At 51.3% G+C, this 14,713-nt stretch overlaps 2 protein-coding genes across 2 annotated transcripts; one reads left to right on the forward strand and one right to left on the reverse strand.

Moving 5' to 3' along the window:
- Positions 1-2,277: 2,277 nt before the first annotated feature.
- Positions 2,278-5,398, forward strand: UCRPA7_7044 (putative rnapii degradation factor def1 protein; the record flags this gene model as incomplete). The annotated part of the gene is made up of 3 exons (XM_007919579.1): positions 2,278-2,590; positions 2,736-4,004; positions 4,086-5,398. The coding sequence occupies 3 exons, from the start codon at positions 2,278-2,280 to the stop codon at positions 5,396-5,398; spliced, it is 2,895 nt and encodes a 964-aa protein (XP_007917770.1).
- Positions 5,399-11,463: 6,065 nt separating this feature from the next.
- UCRPA7_7045 (putative salicylate hydroxylase protein) lies at positions 11,464-13,020 on the reverse strand (the record flags this gene model as incomplete). Its single annotated transcript, XM_007919580.1, has 4 exons — positions 11,464-12,015; positions 12,078-12,779; positions 12,839-12,970; positions 13,018-13,020. 4 exons carry the CDS (start codon positions 13,018-13,020, stop codon positions 11,464-11,466), a joined length of 1,389 nt encoding a protein of 462 aa, XP_007917771.1.
- Positions 13,021-14,713: the final 1,693 nt, after the last annotated feature.

Consider the following 14,713-nt stretch of genomic DNA (forward strand, 5'->3'; position numbering starts at 1 on the left):
TGACGCCATGCCTGCAGGAAATTTGCCCCAAATGCAGGTGTGGATTTAAACATGTCTTCGCCCCGAAGAATAGACGCATAGGCGTCATTCAAATTCCCAGCATCCATGATCTTAGCCCCGACAAGACTGTCGAGAACGAAAGAGGCAGCGGTATGACTTCCGTGCTGCTTGAGATGGACCTGCGGGCCTCCACCTTGCATGAGTCTGTCTAGCCACCCCCAGGCTACCTCATCCAAGCCCTCGGCCACCATAAACTTGAGGAGTGTGCTTGTTAGACCGGCGTTCTCGACAAAAGACAAATCTCGCTCGAGACCCGAGGCTCGTAGCCACTGAACAACCCGTAGTGCAGCACCGGACGCAGCCATAGCTTCTGTTATCGATAGGGTGGAGGATTGGATGATCTCCCGCTTCTTGGCCTGCAGACAACCTGCTGCCCTTCGAGGGGTCATCAATCCCTTGGCCACGGCTTCGTCAAACACGTCCATTGGATCTCTCTCGTTACTTATCCGGCCGGGGGCTTGTTGTGTGGTTCGGTCATAGCTGAATAGAGGGTTAGACAAGATGGCCCGAACGTGGCGATCTGTAGGCCGTCGATGGGCATCGTTGGAGGAGGCGGTTGGGGCATTGCTCAAGACGGAGCTGACGGCACCGCTCAGTCCGTCATCAGGTAGCCAGCCATGCTCTCGGTCAAGGTTCTTGCGGAATGAGGAAGTGAGGGCATTGAGAAGCTGCTGAGCCTCGCGTTGATTGAGAGGAAGTGGTTGATGAATTGGTGGGAGCATCCCCTTGAGGGAGCTCAATGCTTTGGTACTAAACATGATGTTGTGACACCATCAAGAAACCAGAAGTGATTGGATGAAAGATGCGAGGTTTTGAGGCTGTGAAGCAAGTATGCAAGCACTGCTACCTCCAGGCAGGCGTAGCTTGCTGATTGCTTGTGGTGGATAAGACAGGGCGTTGGTCATCATCTGATGCTTCGTGATGCATCTCCACCTTCGAGTGGGAGCTGGCGCCATACTCACGTGACTCAGGTTTAGTCTCTGGCAATCTTTTTGGAAAGATGCATTCAACGCTAAGCCGTTTACGGTAGCGAGAGCTGGGGCGATGAGGTGCCTGCCCTGAGCTGACGTAGCTTGCCAATTGCTTGCCTGGGAAAAGAGGTTCTTGCTCCTCAGGCTTCACTTTTGCTCTTTGATGCTGCTGCTGCTTCCCGCCGCTTGCTCCATCGTGCTTTCCTTCCATGGCTCCATTGTATGACTGACTGGTCTTTGTAGTATTTGCCGTCTCTACCTAACTACCTAGCAATCTTAGTACCTAATCCTGAAGAGCTTCCGAGGCTTGTAAGGGTTTTCATTCTACCTATGTAGGTCGAAATTACTAAGGTTTTCCAGCAGCTTTTAGCTTCTCAGTCATATTGATGTTTGCTTTTCCCCCTTCTGAATTATAAGAAGCAACTTATCGTCTCAATAAGCGAAGCCGCCAGGACCATAGTTGGCAGAGCTGGGGTTATGTCCGTAGTATGTGTGTGTGTTTGTGTGTTTCGAAGGGTATATCTCGAGCGGTCTTGTTCTCTGGTACTCCTTCACACAACAAGCAATCGATGCATTTTACCTTTACCCACTGCAAGCTCAGCTGGCAAGCCTGAATGCAGCGAGCGCCCTAGCAACCCAGCAAAAACCTTCCTGGGAATTTAGCACCATCCAGAAGGCAGTCTAGCAGCAGCTGGCTCCACCCGGATGCCCACAGGTGTGGCTGCTACCTTGTCGTAGGGGGGCACCTTGGGTTGCCCTGTGGCCCTGGTGCTGTGGGCACTAGCAACTGGACGGGCAAGCTGCATACAAAAGTCACCCGTGGAGGTCACCTGGCTGTTAGGGTGGGTGGCTGACCCTGCGCCTCACCCTCTGCTCTGGTCTGCGCTGCGCTGCTTGGCGCCCCCAAAATCGTCCCCGGCCGAAAACTCTCCCTTCTGGCAACAACACCACCACTCCTTCATCTCTCCTTCCCTTTTCCAGACCTGACATCCTCTGCAATTCAAACCACCAAACACCAAGCGATTCGGGAAAACGGCCATCTCCCCCTTCGGCTTTCGGATCACTCTTGCAGGTGATCTCCGATCCCGCCATCCTCCCCATCCCATCTCGTCTTCACCTCCGCCTTACTGCTGGTGGTTGGCCCGCTGAATCGAGATCCTGGCAGACGAGACCACACGCACGAGCGCACAATTCAGCTCTGTAACCTCCACCTCCACCTCCACCTCACAACACATTCATCTCAGCAATGTCTGAGGTCACATCCAGACCAGCTGCGACGCGCGGCCGCGGTGTCGGCCGGGGCGGTCGCGGCGGTTTCTCCAGCCGCGGTGGTGCGCGCGGTGCCTCTAGAACCACTACGAATGGCGACTCCAAGCACGAACCCGACTCTCTTCCCACGCTCGAGGATGAGGGCGAGATTGGCGATCTGAAGAAGCTCTACGGCTCAAAGACCGGTCTCATCAAGGAGATGTTCCCCGATTGGTCTGACGTCGACATCCTCTTTGCTCTTCGAGAGACCGATGGCGACGAGAATCTGACAGTCACGCGCATTGCTGAAGGTAAGCTCCCCTCAGCCTTCTCAGCCTTGTCTTCCACCATTTCGCACAACAGTTTTCATTCCCCCCAACTCAATTGCTCGAGCTTTAGTTGCCTTCAATTGATATGACGAGTCCCTTTTTTGCTAACCTAGCTCTTCTGCTCCAGGCACCATCTCACAGTGGGGCGAAGTCTCCAAGCAAAAGAAGGACCGCTCGAAGTCTAAGGCAAAGGATACATTCACCACTACTACTGGCACTGATGCTTCGTCCACTGCGAATACTAGACACACTCGAGGCGGTCGTTCGGAGGGTGGCCGTGGCCGCGGTAGAGCCACTGAACGAGGCGGCCGTGCTGCTCGGGGCAGGTCCTCGGCTGCTACCACGAATGGACACAAACCCAAGGATGCGCAGCAGCTCTCCGTTCCTACCGAAGATGCCTGGGATACCACGAAGACCTCTGAAGATACTGCATGGGATACTACCGGCACTGAGGCAGCTGCCGCCGCCGCTGCCGCACCAGCTGCTACTACCACAGCACAGAAACCGAGCGTCATTCCCGAAGGCACCCAGAAGACGTGGGCAAGCATGCTCAGAGCGTCCACCGTACCTAAGCCAGCTCCCAAGCCCAAAGAGGCTCCTGCTCCGAAGCCTGAGCCTCCCATCGAACCCTTGCCGCCTGCCGAACTTGCAGCTACTGAGCCTGAGCCTCAGCACGATGCTCCAGTAGAGTTGTCCGCCGAGCCAGAGAAGCCAAGCCCGGCCGAGCTTCCTGCCGTTGTTGTCCCCGAAATTGCTTTGATGCCTTCAAAGGATCAATTGACCGAGACCAATCTCGAGCAAGTCGTGGACGAATCCAATCCCCCGGATACCGAGACAGCTAGAAGCGAAGCCGCGGATTCTTGGGACCCTCGAGCCGCTGCTGTCAGCGCGACTGCCACTCCCCTCTCTGCTTCCCAGCAGCATCACCAACAGGCTAAGGCCCCGACAAGCGGATTTGCTGCGACTGCCCTCAAGGCGACTGAGCGTGGTCCTTCGCGCACTCCCAGCTATCAGCGACGAATTCTTGACCAGGAGGAGCCTGTGCGCATGCCTGGGAACAGAGAGGTGGACCGCGCAGCTGTTCAGTTCGGCGCATTCAGCCTTAACGGCCTCGACGACGATATTGATGGAGATCGCGAGGAGCCCGAGACACGAGCTCAGCCTCCCGTCGATTCCCCTGTCGCTCATCCCCGTACCTCCCTACCCCCCGTTCCGCAGCCCGCTGCTGTCCCCGAGGCTTTCTCCACCCCCAAGCCATCTACATCCCTTCCTCCAGCCGCAGGACCAACTGGTATTGTCATCCCTCATTTCCTCTACAACAAGTACGGTTTCCCGACTGACAACCCTTCAGCTGCCCCTACTGCACCGGCGGCACAGCAACCCACCTCTGCTCAAGGTACATCTCCCGATTTATTTTTTCTTGACACCTCTATCACTCGCATCGGCAACAGAGTACTGACACGCATACCTGCACCAGCCCCACAGCCCCCTACCCAACCGTCCTCCCAGCAGTTTGGTCGTTTCGGCCAGAGCACTGCTCAGGAGCCGTCGTCCTTCTCTCAGAAGCCCTTCGACACATACAACCAACAGGCGAACCCGCCTTCTGCCCCTTCGCAGTATGATGGCTTCCCTAGCCAACAGCAATCTCAGCCTCAGGGCCAACAGGCGGGCGGCGCTTTCAGCTCCGCTCCAACCGAATATTCCTCTTACTACACAGCTGACCCACAAAGCCGTGGCCAGTTCAACTACTACAATCAGCAGTACGGCCAGCAGCAATCCGGTCAAGGTCAGCAGGAAGGCGGTCTACCCTCTCAACAGCGATCTTTCAGCGGATACGGGGGACCGCAGAATGACATTTCCAGCCAGTATCCGCAGAGTGCTAACCAGTCGCGATTTGGTGCTGGATCTACTACGGATCTCCAGACCAGCGGCAACACTACACCTAATCCATCCGCCGCCGGTCAGCAGACTGGTCAGAATAGCCAGTCACAGTCGCACGGAGGACAGCAGCAACATGGTGGCCAATATCCATACACTCATCCCTACTACTCTAGCCCGTATTATGCTGCTTATATGAACCAGCAGTATGGTGGATACGGGCAGGGAGGTTTTGGTGGTCCTTATGGCAAGGGAGGTGTGTATGGACAACCTCAGCAATATGGAATGTCACCGCAGGGTCCATATGACCACAGCTCTTCGCCCGCCACCGGCTATGGCCAGTCATCGCTTCACCGTGCAGACAGTGGCCTCGGATCGGGCCTTGGAGATTATGGTCGTGCAGGCTCTGCTCAGTCCGGCAGTCAACCTGGTCTTGGTGGCAGCGGATTCGGTGGCATCAACGACACCTTCGGCCGCGGCGCCTCATCTTATGGATCACAGAGCGGACAACCGTTCAATGCAGCCGGCTCCCAACCAGGTGCTGGTGCTCCATCCGCCAATGATGACCTGAAGCCCTTTGGCGAGTCTAAGACCGCAGGTGGGCCCAGCCCTTCCCTAGGCGGTGCTCGTCCCGGGTCTGCAACCAACAACAACCCATCTCAGTCCGGACTTCCACCTCCGCAGTCAAGTCAGCAGGGCGGCATGGGAGGATATGGCGGCTACCCAAGCCATTTGCAGGGTGGTCTGCACGGTAATCAGTCCGGCTCAGGCGGATATGGAATGGGCGGAGGCGCTGGCCAGGGTCACCAGAACCAGCCTTATGGCGGATATGGCGGCGGCGGCCAAGGCTTCGGCGGTGGTAGCTACTATGGTGGCAACCAGCCTCGTGGATGGGGTGGCAACTATCATTAGGAGGGTAGTTCTGGCAACCCTTCTAGGAACAAGTCGAGATTCAAAAAGTGAGATCTGGCTTGCCGCGAATGGCTATTATTTCTCGGAGCTCAAGACTAGATTCTCGAGGTGTTCCGTACGGAGATTATCCAACACACTGGATCTTTTTTCCCTACTCTAAACTGTATGTGTACGATTTTCTGCGGATGGCGGCTCAGGGCAAAACCAACGGAAAAGAAACTACTCATTGAATTGTATGTGTGTTTACTTACAAGGGGACATTGTGTTATCGCTTTCATTACGATCGTTCTGCGCCGCTCCTGCTCCGGACTTGTGCAGTCGGTCAGGGTAAGGAAGGGGTTGCTTGGATCAGATCATGGCTGACTCGGGCTGCGACGTGAATAAGGGGCAAGAATGAGATCCGATGCGCTTCCGCGATCGACGAAGAATGAGAAGCATTTTCTCGCTGCTTACTGCCTCCTCTTTATGTGAGATGAATGTATTTGCTTAATGGGCCATGTGGCGGCTTCTCTAAATGCAGCCCTGTCATACACGTAGCTGCACGACTCTTGCTTAGAATCTCTGGACCCAGTTGCCGGGCTCAGCAATGGTTGCATTAACCCAAGCACGCTTAACATTGGTGTTGTAGCCACCGCAGTAGTCCGTTGTAATGCAGACATTCCTCCCACAGCAGCTGCCCACCACGCAAACACTTCCCAGGGGGCAGTCTGTGCTAGTGCCGCAGTCTGCGAGCCCGTCACAAGGCGTGTCGCCGTTGACGCAGAAGCCATCGCCGCCGGCAATAGAGGCACAGACACAGGACCCTCCTGGACCGCACGACCCGAATGAGCCGCATACACTGCCGGCACATGAATTAAAGGCGCACGCCCCGTTCTTGCATGATCCCGATGGGCACTGTGCGAAAGGTTGCATGTTAGTGATATGGTCTTCGGGTCATGGTGAACCGATGTGAGCTTACATGGAAATAGCATGATCCGCAATTATCGACATCGGTCTTCGTGTCCACACATTTGTCACCACACGCGGTCAGAGAGGCATCGTCACACTTGCAGTCACACAGCTCCTTCGTTGCTTCCGCATAGGCGTCGTCTCCGAAGAAGCGCACTGCAAGATAATAGGTGGTGGCTACGCCGTTGCACCCGAGATAGAGCAGCGGGCTGACGATGAAGGGAAGACACTCCTGAAGCATGCAGCCGTAAAAGTCGTTGTTGCATGTCGTGAAGTCCTCGGAGCAGGTTCCGTAGCATATATCATGTCCGTCGCAGCAGGTGCCAAAGGTGAAGTCTGGGACCTTGATCCCGTCCTTGGCTCCGCAACCATTGGCAGTAGGGGTGAGACCGTTCGACACGGCAGTCTGTCCGGCTGGGCAGCGCTCACCGGGTGGCGGTTGAGAAATGTTTTCCGGAATTACATAGAAGCCCTCCGGGACTGGTATGTCACGCTTTGAGGAGGCAGGAGCTGCGGTACTCGCGACAATTCTCTGGTCATCAGTGACGGTGAAGTGGAATTCCAGCCCGTTCACGATGCCCGCTTGCAACCGACCCTTGCAGGTGAAGGAAAAGACAGAAGTAACAAATTTGCCTTCATCGCTATCGGCATATGTTTGGCCATTGGAACTGCGTACTATTAGACTAGGTATTTTGATTTAACACTTTGCTTTGAGACTTGCCTTGTAGTTGTGAATCCTACCTTGCCGGACTCATAGATTGCAAGATAGTAGGTTACATCGCCCTCTTGCAACGTGAGATCATAGACACTGGGCATATTAGTTGCATCCTGCCTCAAGGTAGACCTTGACTGGCACTTACCTTGCTGTTGCTCCAGCAGGCTTGACAAGATTGTATCGTACGGGAACCCATGGATCAGATACCTCTTGAACGACCATCGCAAGACTTCCATTCTTGATGATTGGAAGACCAGTATTGGGATCCAATAGCTCAAATGCATCTTGAGACTCTGGATCGTAGACACATTTCTCGTATGAGGTGGGAACATTAGGAGTATATGTAGTACCCGGCGGCAGGGTGGCGGTTACGGTCGACACGACAGTTTCAGTCTATGTCATATTCAATTAGCTATCTGAAGACTTCAGTATGTTAAGAGAGGGGTTATTACTGGAGTCACAGTGACAGTCTGTCCTGTGATACCCCAGCACGAGCAAGCACTGGAGTATCGACTAGCATCGGAGCAAGCGGATGCATACCAGGGAATCGACGCTGCTCTCTTGGCTGGGCTTCCGGACGGCAGATCCTCGCCTGCAGCGACGGTGACGGTCGAAGTAATGGAGCTAATTCCAGTCAGCCTCAGCACGGTGTTTCTTTGACTCGAGTCACAATGAGGTATTGTGCTTACACTCCTGGAGCAGTAATTGTCTGAACCATGAAACTCGTGCAATCAGCCTGTGCACTTGTCACAAAGGTCTCTCCACGACGAGATCCTGTCACTGCTCTAGCACAGTTGTCGTTACTACAGCCAGCAGCTGCCACTGTCGAAGACAGTAATCCGGCTAACAGATATGCATACGTGTTGAGGACGTGAAAGCGCATGATGAAGGCTTTTGGAATGACCATAAGTAGCGATCCCACTTCCTCTGCTAGAGTAGATAATAATTCTAGTTCCGTTCTCATTGAATGAGAAACTGGACTCCTCTTATACCAGGACCTGTCATTCAGCGAGGAGACCGAGCATCTCTTGGTAGAGCCATATAGGATTCACACAAAAGCATGGTGTGTTACAAAAGAAAGCCTTATGAAGTGCTTAGCGATCAGCTGGTCTATCGTAGGCGTTGCTAGTGGTCGCAAGAGCCTTTAGTATATTGCTGTCTAGTCCTAATTAATGACTCTGTGGCTTCCGGAGCGCCCAGTGTAGGACAAGACGTTAGATCAGGCAGTTTCGTTGACGCTCAACGCCTAAGCGTAGTTCACGTCCAGTTCATTGCGAGTTCAGCTTGGTCTTGATCCCATCTGAGCTTAGATTAATATGCACTACCAAGCCAGAACGATTTGACAGTTCCTAGTCTCGAAGCAGTCAAGCTACCCCAGCATTCAGGTCATTAAAGTAGGATAGTTCGAGTATCTGTACAAACCCCTGAAATTTGCAGAGCTTTTCTGCGGCTGAAAGAGGCTGGACTAACATTTGGGCTGTGTAACTCTAACGCTTCCACGTTTTCAATAGTCGGGGCGGACGCTTCGGTTGCAGTTGCGGCTGACAGTCTTGGCACCACTTACAAGGGCCAAACTATTGCATTTGGCACGTCACCGAGTCCGAGGCACAGTCGCCAAGTTACCTAATCCACTCGTCTAAGTTGGATCTGAGGTTTGGAGGCAGCCGACGAGTGGCCGCATGCTGGCTTGTATAAGATCAAGTCGACAGCAAATGGCGCATCTATCTGTATATTGGCTGGTGAGGCATCGCTGTCTGCCACGATCTTCAAGCAACTACGTTGGCAAAGTCTTCACGTCAACGAAAGAGGTATGGTATTGGGCCTCAAAAGCAGATGTATATATCACTACTCCTCGGCTAACACTGCTGACCCAAAGTAGTTAAAATTATGACACTCCTGCTTCTCAAATAGTGTAAATAAATCTTGGGCTTTCGTCTCCTAGCGCATCAATCTCAGCATCAGTCATTCCAGTGATCTTGTAATCCTCTTTGCCCGCTCTACGTCGTCTGTTGACATGATTGAGATAGATTGACATGAAACTATATATGACAATGCCATAGCCGAGCAAGGCAATAGACACGGAGTAGCCCATTATGTATCGCGGGGCATCTGATGTTGGATAGAGCTAAGTAGAGCCCGTTAGCGTTCATACTCAAAATACCTTTAAGTGGTGAAGAGTGTCCTACAAATGGTGACACGATACCGGAGCAATTGCACACGGTTATCTGGATTGCGGATGCAGTAGTTCGTTTGCCATATCGTGGATTATTGGAAGGTAACCATGCCAGAGGTATCCCTACGGCTACAAACAACCCGACGGCTATTAGATAGGTCGCAAAATAATGGACCGCCGGGCTTGTTTCTGATATAGAGATTCCGTAGCCTATGATGCAAACGGAGGCGGCAATAACTTGATAAAGGCCTCTTTGTTGATGAGTGTCTGATAGTCGTGCCACTAGAAGATAGCTTATTGCTCCTAATATATAACACGGCACTGTCAAGGCCTGTGCTTGTGGTGATGTCCACTTTCCGAGTCCTATTATTTTTTTAGAGACTGCCATGAATAGATCAAGTCGCTGGAATATTACCTTTGATAATTGACGGCAGAAAGATAGAATAGCTGTAGAGCATCGAATTGACACCAAATTGTCCGGCTGCAAAGAGCCAGGTCTTCCAGTCTTTAGCTGCAAGGATAGCATCCTTTTTGTCGAAGTCCTCGTGGAAGCCAGTCTGAGCCTGGAGTCTCGCGACAAGCAGTCGCCTCTCGTCCTCTTCTAAATACCATGCAGAAGCAGGTTCGTCGGCAAGAAGAAACCAGATAGCCACCCCAAATAAGACGGTCGGGATCCCTTGAGTGAAAAATTAGCCTTCACTCGTAAAGAGAAAGCAAAAAAGAGCTATTGTCTTACCTTCGATGATGAAAACCCATCTCCAACCTGATAGCCCAGCAACACCGTCCATGTAACTTATTCCATACGCAAGAAGACCCCCACATGCACCTGCTAGAGCGGAGCTGACGAAAAGGTACCCAATTCTTAACGCCAACTCTTTTTTTGTGTAAAAGAGAGTAAGGTAAACAGTGAGGCCAGGAAAAAGGCCTCCTTCTAAGAGTCCAAGCAAGAGACGGCAGGCGATCAAGCCTCCGAAGCTTTGCACGATTCCCGTCAATGTTGACACAATCCCCCAGCTAACGGTGATTACAGCCAACCATTTCGAGGGTGTGAACTTCTTGAGGACTAGATTGCTCGGGACTTCGACCAGGACGTAGGTAACGAACAACAGTGACACCGCTATCTGATACTGGTTTCCTTGTAGATTGAGGTCCTTTTCCATTCCAAAGAGGCGCGCATTTCCGATATTGGTACGATCCAAGAAACACAACAAGTACGTTATCATGACCATGGGAACAGTAAACCTGTCAATCTTGCGGACCAGTCTTTTAGCTGCTTGCTCATCAATCGAGGGAGCCTCGCCTGCCATTGATGCTCGTTCTTCGACTTCGGTCTCAGGCTTTCCGATAGACATCTTTTCAGGCTTCTTTCGTCTAACTCGTCCGATGGATTGTTCGAGGTCTGTGATTATCTGCAAAAGTTTGGCTAGGAAAGATTCAGTGATGAAATATCCCGTTTAGTATACTGTTTTTAATGAGATCATCAGAAGAAGCAGACGCGGTCTAGGTCGATCGGGGAATCGTTCCTTTATGCCTCTACGCCATAATAAAAGAAGTTAGGGCTGTGGTTGAGTTACCCGGAATCCCGAGTAACAGTAGATTGGCACCAGCTTTGCCAAGGTCGTGCCTCGAGGTCGGCCAAGATTCACTACCGGGACAAGAGGCAATGATGTTACCCTATTGGCATAAGTCTGGATGATTTCTCCGCATGAACAAACCCCGCGGGGCCCCGCAGGTAGTGAAAGCTCTGAATGTCGACTTGGGTTGATTACTTGCCAGGACGATATCTCGGTGAGCGGGTTGATCGGGCGTGGCGAGGACTCGCCGACGGTCGACGGGTGAGGTGCGGGCCCCACTTACTCAAGCCACTGTCTTAGGGGCTTGGTCTAGATCGCTGATATTTGCAGTGATATACCGGGCAAGTCATTTCCATGAGTCATGGCCTCAATACAAGGGCAGTGGTAGTTATCCTGTGATTGTAACAGAAGAAAGTCTGGCAAAAGTTGTGAACCGCCTCCTATGCACTAGCCATTTGTAGAGATGCAATGGCGTTCTTATACATGTGTTCAAGGATTGTTACACAACATTGTTCATTACAATTGCAACAAAACAGTTTTAGGGCAGGAGATGAGAGCATGGCGTCACATTTAGAAGGATGAAAGGCTTGCCATCCAAGATTGTCATTGTACAAATATTGGTAATGGATAAGATCGTCTTTACTATACAAGAACCTCATAGCTTCGCCTGTCCCTGTTTCGACATAAACCAGTCAACGTACTTATCTTGAAACGTCTTCGTGATTCCCGTTTCGGGATGGAAGGGCTCTCGTCCTCCATTGAAGTATTTGGCCAACACCGTTTCTGCATGGCCTTCGGCATCATAACCATAGACATCTAGTACGGTCTGCGGATCGCCGTACAAATTGCTGCTGCGAACATAATACTTGCCTTCCAGCTCAGAAGCCATTGCCTGATCACGGGCGGCTTGCTCCGGACCATCAGGTAAATGCCAGATGGCACCATTTAGAAAAGAGACTTGTTGTTTCGCATATGCCTTCGGCATACGCTCTTCTTCATATATCCTCACGGCCTCGTCAAGTCGCATCCTTCCTTGAACGACGGGCGCAATGCATTTACCAAGGAAAGCACCGTCTTCCATAGAGGTGGCGGCTCCTTGCGCCATGTGATTGACCATGGAATGAGCAGCATCTCCCATGAGAACCACATTCTTACGCGGAGACGACCATGACTTCATTGGCCCAGTCACCATAAGAGGCCATCGAGACTGAAGACTTCTGTCAGCAGAAAGGACTACAATATCAATCGTCTTCGACGGGTATGACATACCGTATTGTCGATCATGTCAACAATTCTCTTGATGCGGGGATCAAAGTCTTTGTATTCGTTGTGTAGCTCCTCGATTGGAACGTCTTGTTCAGTGGCTCGTAACTTCTGCGGGCGGTGGTGTGAGAGGACAAGATTGAAAAGCTTGCCAGCGCTAATTGGATAAGTGATGATATACGCATTCTCAGCCATCCAGACTTCCATAGTGAGCTTTTCAATGAGTTCTTTTGCAACAGGGTCCTTTCGAATCTGTTCATAGGGAACCAGAGCGCGATATGCGCAGTTTGTAGTTGGAGGTTCCGGTGCGACGTCAGGGAATAAAGTCTTCCTAGTAACACTGTTGATGCCATCGGCACCTATCAAGAAGTCAAACGCGTGCTTGGCACCTTTGCGTGTCTCAACGGTGACCTCTTGCGATTCTTGATACTCAAGACGGGTGACCGCCGAGTCAATTAGAATCTGTGCCCCAAGCCGCCTTGCGACTGTAGCTAACCCCTCGTGTAAATGCGCCCGGTGAACAACCCACCACGGTCTACCTAGAGACTCTTCGAGAGTTGCGATCTTGGTATAGCCTACACGTGTTCCATCTTTTCGGCGCATGTTCAGCTCTTCAAATTGGACGAGATTCTCGCCAATCTCCTTATCGACTCCCCATCTTTGAAGAAGTACAGAGACATTAGGTGTCATCTGAATACCTGCACCAATCTATAACCACCTAATTAGACATTCATCGCTTTCTCATCCATGCAACAGTGACTACATACCTCCCCAAGTGCCTCTGCCGCCTCTAGTACTGTGACTTCGGCACCAGACCGCTTTAACGCAATAGCCGCAGCCAAGCCGCCAATGCCTGCACCTACAATGCCGATACGGAAACCGCGGTTGCCCAATGACCCCTTGTCGTATTAATATTATAGATTGCCATACGCAGAGGCACACTTACCATTGTGTGTTGTATTTCTAGAAGGGTTTGCTCCGAAAATTGAAGGCAATCTCAGTCAATAACGCACTGACTTGATCTCAAGTCAACCATCTACAGAGAACAGTTTAATCTCGGAGTGCTCATTCTATTTTATTTACAAAAGACCAAGAATGTTCGCGGCAAGGGTATCGTGGGGCGGGGATGTCGGCAACACATCGGGGAGTTAGGGTACGTCGAAACTTTTAGGTTTCAAGCCACCATCGATAATGATGACGATCACCTAGTCGCTCCATGCGTACCCAGATCATAGAAGCGGGGATCACATGAGGTCCAAGTATTTCAAGAACGTTGCAATCATAATCATCCTGGAGACACGCTATCTCCACCAGTACTGACTCTTATCCTGTCAAGTTAGGCAGCGCGTAGTGTCAGCTCACAAAGACGTCAAAATGACTGGACTTACAAAAACACTTTCAGTGCCTCATTTAGGAGGGATTTATGTTGGGTATCGACTGTCACGAGAATCCCTGGACAAAAGCCTTCCCACTCTCATCCTGTTCAACCCATTTACGACAACTGCAGACTACTATATCCCAGAGTTCAAAAATGAATCCTTAACGCAAGCAGCCAATCTTATAGCAGTCGAGCTACTCGGCCATGGGGCCACTCAGACCAAGACAGAACAATTCACCTACTGGGACTCAGCTATAATGACTATTCAGCTACTGGATGCTTTGGGCGTTGACAAATTCTTTGTGCTTGGGACATCGCAAGGCGGCTGGGTTGCTGTCAGAACGGCGCTTTTAGCACCTACGAGGGTATGATATAGAGACATCGTGAATACATACATTGTTGACAAGTAGTCAGGTTAAGGGCGTGATCCCGATCGGTTCATCTATGGACTCCGAATCTCTTAGAAGCCGCGAGTATGGATCCTGGGATGGCCCTGGAGCTTGCTCTGGCCTCGTCACCCTTGGAGGCAATCTTGCTCCTGCACCTGACTTTGAGCCTGATAGCGGCTACTATGACTTTTTGATGGAAATTGGCTATGGTGCAACTGTTGACAAGACCACCAAAGACTTCTGGTCAAAGACCATACGAGATAACTACAATGGAGATGAAGGCAAGAAGAGAATTTGCATGGCTGCTGTGGTACTTGCGAGTAGAGATGGCCTATACGAGCGTCTGCCATATGTGAAGTGTCCTGTGCTATGGCTCCAGGTACATTGAACCCCTCTCCAATTTTTAATTTTTTTATAATTTTTTTTTTTGATGTTTTTGCTTTTGGCTGATTCAACATGTAGGGCACTGGTGATGTTGTTTTTAACATAGCGCAGGCTCGGGAAGAAATCAAGTTATTCACAAATTCGGCTGATGCTAAGCTGGTGTCTTTCGAAGGAGGAGTCCACTTCCTCAGCTGGACTCACGAAAAGAAGGTTCATCAGGAGATACTCGGCTTTGTTCAGAAGTGGAAAGGCAACGAGAGGTCCGTCCTCTGAACTTGGTAAAGGGAGCGTAGCTACCCCTCCATAATTGCATGAATTGTATGTGAATGCGATATATCTAAGCTTGATGTTGGGAACAAATGCTTTCGTAAGAGATACAAACGTGTTTCTTCATACATACATACGACTGAAAAGAGACAAATACTGCATGTTATTGAAGCAGGGCAGCAGTGCCTACTGCTGACCTACACCCTCTCAAGATATCACATAGC

The sequence above is a fragment of the Phaeoacremonium minimum genome (assembly GCF_000392275.1).
Source record: "Phaeoacremonium minimum UCRPA7 unplaced genomic scaffold PA7_03_scaffold_496, whole genome shotgun sequence".
Classification (NCBI taxonomy): Eukaryota; Fungi; Ascomycota; class Sordariomycetes; order Togniniales; family Togniniaceae; genus Phaeoacremonium; species Phaeoacremonium minimum.